The following is a 6,195-nucleotide window of genomic DNA, read 5'->3' on the forward strand; positions in this document are numbered from 1 at the left end:
TTTCGGCAGTGTGAAGGTGTGTCTCTGGTGGATCTATCTTTGGTGGATTTGCTCGGATCTCGTCATTGTTCGTCTATGTTTGTGTGTCTTTGGATTGGATCCTTTCGATCTATGTTATTCTTCATCAACGGCGGTTGCTGTTCTGATGCGTTTGTCCTATGGGGCCTTAGCACGATGACTTCCCGACTGTCTACTACAACAAGTTGTGCCCGACTCTGATGATGGAGGGGCGATGACGGCGGTGCGTCTTCGGCTCGCTTTAGTCCTTGTAGTCGTCGCTAGGTGGTCTATAAATCTGGATGTAATTTTTATTATTTCTAGTGTTCGTTATATTATCATGGTTGAAGAAAAATAGATTAGAAAGTTTTCTCGCAAAAAGAAAAAAGAAATTGCTGGCCGTCCAAGCTGGAGGTCTCAACATCACGGAGTGTGTCGCTAGGTAGAGGAAGGGGGGAGAAGCAGGTGTTCATAGACCAAAAACAGTAACATAGGCTAAGATACTTGCGATGTAAACACTCTTTACAAAAGGAATATTGATTTAAATGCTCTTACATTTCTTTACAGAAGGAATATTGATCTAAATGCTCTTATATTTCTTTACATATGGATTACTTATATACATGGATTGCATCATTGGTGATTACACCACTGAAAGAGTCGTGGAATCACAAAAGCAGGTGTCAACTCATGAACAACCTCGTCTGAAAGAACCAATGTAGTTGGCCCACCCATTTTTTATACTCCTCAACAGCCAAACTGCTGGATTGAACACACCAAATTGGGCCGAAAAGATATTCAGAGGCACATCTGGAGAATCGGAAAGATAATCAAAAGGAACAAATGTAAGCATAGCACACACACAATCAATTCATGTTACGATAATATAGGTGTCAAGTGAAGTGCATGACGATCCTTCCAAAGCATACAACCAGATAGGACGCACAGCGTGTATTTACAGAAAGCTCAGTATGAGCCATGAGTTGAGATTATTTTCTACATGAAGCTTCAGTTTTAGCAACCACGTACTACGACGGTTGATCCTGCAACTTATGTCGCAATCTCCGGCTCGCATATTACTTTAAGTTAATAACATATATATACAACACACAGGATTTTCAAATCAAACCAAGGGGCGAGCAGGTGCCTTTCACTTCAAATGGTTTCCTGGGAGGAAGAAATCCTCCTTCAGCACGTGCTCCCATTCCGGCGGTGAGCTGCTCAGCTGCTCGTCATGCATTTGCGCTCTTGCAGGTTCCGCCGGTGCTGAGACAGCACGGGGCTCTTCAAGCAATGCACTGACATATTGGCTTGCGGTTTTGCTATCCGCTTCATCAGATTGGGCCCTGGACCCAGCGTCATCAGGCAAATCAGTCTTCTGGATCAGCTCATCTTGCACCCCTCGACCAAGTCGTTTTGTTTCAAAGTGACCTGCCCAATCATCGGAATGGAAAACCTCTTGTCCCTCATTCACAACGCTGCTATTGTTATCTTCGCGTCTTTTCAGGACTTGCAGCCTGGCCATAACCACGTCTTCAAGCTGACCAAATTCATTCTTGCTTGGTGTTTGGAGCTGATGAGCATTGCCCTCGTTTGATGAGCTTACATCATCACTACAGCACATCAAATCCTTGAGCTTGGCCATAAAAGCACCATGAACTTTGCTTTCACTAGATTCTAGCTGCTCTATGTTGGTGTCCTCATCCAATGATCTTGTATTGTTATTAAAGCTCATGAAATCATTAGGTGCAGCAATGGTAGCACCATCAGCCTCGCCACCTTCACTGCTGCTTGCCTCTGAACGCTCTTTGATGATGTCCTCCACTAAAGAAGTTATCCTATCATCAACAGCATTATCAAAAATAGTGTCATCAACAACATCTGTCCTGTTATAATTACTTGTTCCCTTCTGCAGCTCAGCATTGACCTGACGGGAGCAATTTATACTCTCATCACGGAGCTTCAGAACTTTCAGTCGAGCAAAGACATCAGCATCAACCTTATCACCTCCCTGAGGCAGCAAGGCAGCACTGCCGATATTGCGCTCTTTCACATGGTTTTGTTGTTTGCTAGAATCAGCAATCCCTTCAAAACACAAAGAGTTCTTGTTGGGCAGGTTAGAGGCTTTGGCTTCTAATGAATCGGCAGGTGCTGCAGCTACAAGATTATTCAACACACAGGAGTACGTGAATGTTACGAATTATCCAGATAAATTAAGGCACACTTACTTGCTACACACGTACAGACAGAAGCACTAACCTGTTTGCTGATTGCAATGTTTTGTTGCAAGTTTCATGCGGGCAAGTTGCAGTTCATACTTGAGTTTACACATGGAAGCTTCAGCTTCAATCCATAGATTCTTATATATCAGCATTTGTGCATCTTTAGTATCACCAATGACATTCTCTTCTGGAAGTTTAGTAAGATCCTGCACGCAAGAAGATGGCAATAGTATAAGTTCGATGATCGAGAGGATAGCAGATACCTAACACATTCCTAAGTAATGAAGCACTACCTCCAAAATAAATGTTTTAAAATCTGCACCAATGTTCTCCCAGTCAAGTCCATCAAACTTCTGAGGCTGATGATTCTTTCCATGGCACCTTGTATCTGATTTTGTTTGGCAGCAGTTTCCATTTACATCATCATTTTTTAATGCAGCCTTGCACATGAAAGTACACAAACCAAAATGAGTCAACCAATAATTTCACGGCCGTTTTCATATTTGTATAGAAACACAAGTGAATTTAATATTATGTTACTTAATGACAAATTTCAAGTGGATCCAAAAGTGGACCCTTGCCGAATGATTATTAAAAGATGGGTCAAATAAATGAAAATTCCTGGCCAGGGCATTAGCTTTGTACAGCTAGCATACAGACCATGATGTTAATTAACTAGTCGGCCTGAACAATGTTCAGCCAAACAACGGATGCTGTAAAGCAATATCAGCAGCTGTTAACACTGCCCAAAGAAAGCAAGAATGATATAACGTTTCAGCAAATAGTGGACATGATCTCAGTTATCATGAACCAAAAACCATATCACTACTAAAAATGGAAGCTTAGTCATGCTTAGTACGAAAATACCAGGGGTAGCAAAAACATGCAACTAGTCAAAGTGAACAATAAGCATTCATATCAGCCATACCGCTTATATACAAGTGAGAAAACTTGAATACTTGCCAGGTTGTAATGTACATCTTTTAATTCTTGAATCACAAGTTCAATGAATGTAGTACAAGTCATACAAAGTAACTTTATAGTAGTACGTAATATTCATGAAAGCATAACTTAATCAAGTTGGTGATACCTGACAATGGTGATTTTGTATCATACAGCCATACCTTGCTTATCTTGGAACTCAAAGAACTGAGATTGTGTATTGTAGATTGAACAAGTGCATGTTCAGATTCCTCCAACTCATAACCGCCATCGCAAGTAGATAGAAGCACTACTGAGAAATTATAAATTGACTTGATTAAGTCTTCCTGAGTCTTGGATCTGCTGGTAACTTTTTCTGAAGATATCTTCACCGACTCCTCAACACCAGCACTGCAATGGGTTAAATGCTCCAGACCTATCTTCATAGGCATCTCCGAGTACAGACTTTCCAATGTTGCCACATCTTTATGGACACAAGTATTTCCTTGTAGACTTTCTTTCGTTAAACTCCTAGCCTTTGCAATTGGAGCTGCGTCAACATTGCTTGAAACTTTCTTACCAGAATCTTCATTCATAACCACAACATGACTGGCGAAATCTCTGCCTAACACTATGGGTTCAAATGTTCTTTTGCCAAGAAAAATACCTCCCTGTTGACCTGGTGTTACCCCATTTCCGGAATTGTCTCCTGTCTTACAGATCACATGTTTTTCTCTTCTGGTGCCTTGATCTACAGATACATAACTAGGGTGGCTAGACCTAGCCATACCATCGAAATCCCCAACATTGGGTCGTTGTGCATCACTATGACTTTCAGATATTTTACACCCTGAAGGCAGACTGAATGAAGAAAGATAGTTTGCATAGTAAGGTACGCATGAATCATTCTCAGGATTTGATGTATCATGACGCTTGGGAAATAACACAGAATTACTTGGACCAAACTCAGAAAGCTTCTTGCTTTGGTGCAAATCATGCAGGTCATCTGAGCCATTAGCAGAAAAAGGAGTTTCATCATTTTTCACACCAAATGATGACTGCTGTACAGTTGGTGTCCCTTTCCAACAAGGAGAGTCAACAACAGGATTATTTACTTCAAGTGGCTCAATGAAAAGGTCACGAGGCTGAGAAAATGCATGTTCTGAAGGAGACACATTGGAACATGATCCTTGTAAGCTCTTGAAACCAGACTTCACTTCTGATGAAGGCTGCACAGGTCTCCCAGATTCAGAAGTGTCACCTGAAAGATAGTTCTCTCCAACTCCATGTCTATTAAGTGGATAGGTTCCTGGCTGCACAGGCCTCCCAGTTTCTGAACTCTCACCCAAAGGATAGTTCTCTCCAACTCCACGTCTACTAAGTGGATAGCTTCCCATAATTCTCGTACCATTATCAGAGTTACTCCAGTCACCATAAGGTTTATAAGCAGTCTGATGTCCAAAGAGGTCTTTCTGTTCATTCTGCATGGTGTCAAAATAATCAAGATTTAATCTGCAAGGGTTCATATATGGTGAGGAAAATGCATTTTCCAATATATGGCCGTCTGTTGTGGGTGACAATGATTTTGTTGTAGCACATACTTCAGGTGAGACAGAAACAGGTGGCATGGACAGGTTGTAATCCAATGGATATGTTGAGGATGATGGAAGATGTGCCGTGTAGTTATCATAAGCAGAATACGGGGAATGCTGATTCACGGGCTGAGGTGCGGAACAGGGTTTTTTATCTAAGCAAGCAAACACGTTAGGAGACACGGAAGGCTGATGGATAACTGATGACCCAAAATCACTTGGGAGGGCCTTTGACGTTCTTTGGTAAATTCCAGGGTACTTCTCTTCCATCCACTCGGAGCTGCATGTTGTGAAGGAATGTGGCTGCATGTTGGTACCAAAGTGATTCCCAGTGTATAAGCCATTGTGTGTGTTCTCAGAAACCAGAAACCCATCAGAATTAGCAAAACCTGCATAATTTGGTAGGTGGCATTAGGTAACGATATAAGTTTAATCCATGCTATACAACTAGGCATTACTGCAATGTGTTGTCCTCCACATATGGACACTAAAATTACAAGACAACACTATTAAGATGAACAGTTAGAAGCATCTAGATAATATCATGGTTCATGACCAGCTTACCCATACACGTGAGTGCAATTAATTGTTGTCTCTCTCAAATTCCAAAAGTAACTCAATCTACTACTCCCTCTGATCCAAATTAAATGATGCAGCCTCTATACAGTGTCCATTTTACATTGTATAGAGGCTGCGTCAATTAATTCGGATCGGAGGGAGTAATATATTTCGCAAAATTACAAATTACTCAACATGTCTGAGATCCCAAGACGCAGGGTATGTGTGTAACCAATTATCGCCTCCATGAACACATCAATCAAAATTAACAAACCACGAAGCACAATTCTACGGCCCAGGTAACGGGAGAAGAAGGCGTCGGCTCACCTCGGTACCCGGCCGCCGCGCCGGCCTCCAGATCCATGTAGCTCGCGGGAGGCTCGACCCAGGAGTCGTACAGCGACGGCGCGGTGGGGAGGTCGGGGTAGGGGCTAGGGTTAGCGGGGGCGTTGGGGACCGGATCGGGGGCCGCGGCCCCGCGGGCACGGCCCACGGTGAAGGGCGCCGCGGACGGGGAGAGGTAGGAGAGGGGCGCGTGCGGCTGCGGGGGCGGGGGCGGGGAGGGCCGGCGATCGCCGGAGTACGCCATCGTGTCGTGTCGACGCCGGGCTGCGGATGGATGCGGCTGCTGCTCGGTGCGAAGGTAGAGTGCGCGTCTCGCGTCGGCAAGGTGTGGAGTGTGGGTTTGGTGGATCGGGTCGGACTTTTTTTTCTTTTGAGGGGTCCGGAGAGAAGCTGGGCCTGACGGCCCGTGAAGTTGGTGCGCCCGGAACGCTCACAAATGTCAAAACGTGTCCCCCTCAAAGAAAAATGTGAAGACTTGTTTGTCTCAAGAAAAAAAAAGTCAAGACTTGCCCACTCAAAAAAAGTCAAAAAAATTGGTTTACGCACAAATATTTTTTCTT

At 43.5% G+C, this 6,195-nt stretch overlaps 1 protein-coding gene across 1 annotated transcript; it reads right to left on the reverse strand.

The window, feature by feature from the left end:
* Positions 1-843: 843 nt before the first annotated feature.
* On the reverse strand, positions 844-5,953 carry LOC123093784 (uncharacterized). Its single transcript, XM_044515837.1, has 5 exons — positions 5,618-5,953; positions 3,344-5,121; positions 2,513-2,659; positions 2,257-2,425; positions 844-2,154 (listed from the first exon to the last, which is right to left on the reverse strand). The coding sequence occupies exons 1-5, from the start codon at positions 5,877-5,879 to the stop codon at positions 1,148-1,150; spliced, it is 3,363 nt and encodes a 1,120-aa protein (XP_044371772.1). The 5' UTR covers positions 5,880-5,953; the 3' UTR covers positions 844-1,147.
* Between the last annotated feature and the right edge of the window lie 242 nt (positions 5,954-6,195).

Source organism: Triticum aestivum, chromosome 4B, assembly GCF_018294505.1.
Source record: "Triticum aestivum cultivar Chinese Spring chromosome 4B, IWGSC CS RefSeq v2.1, whole genome shotgun sequence".
Lineage (NCBI taxonomy): Eukaryota > Viridiplantae > Streptophyta > Magnoliopsida > Poales > Poaceae > Triticum > Triticum aestivum.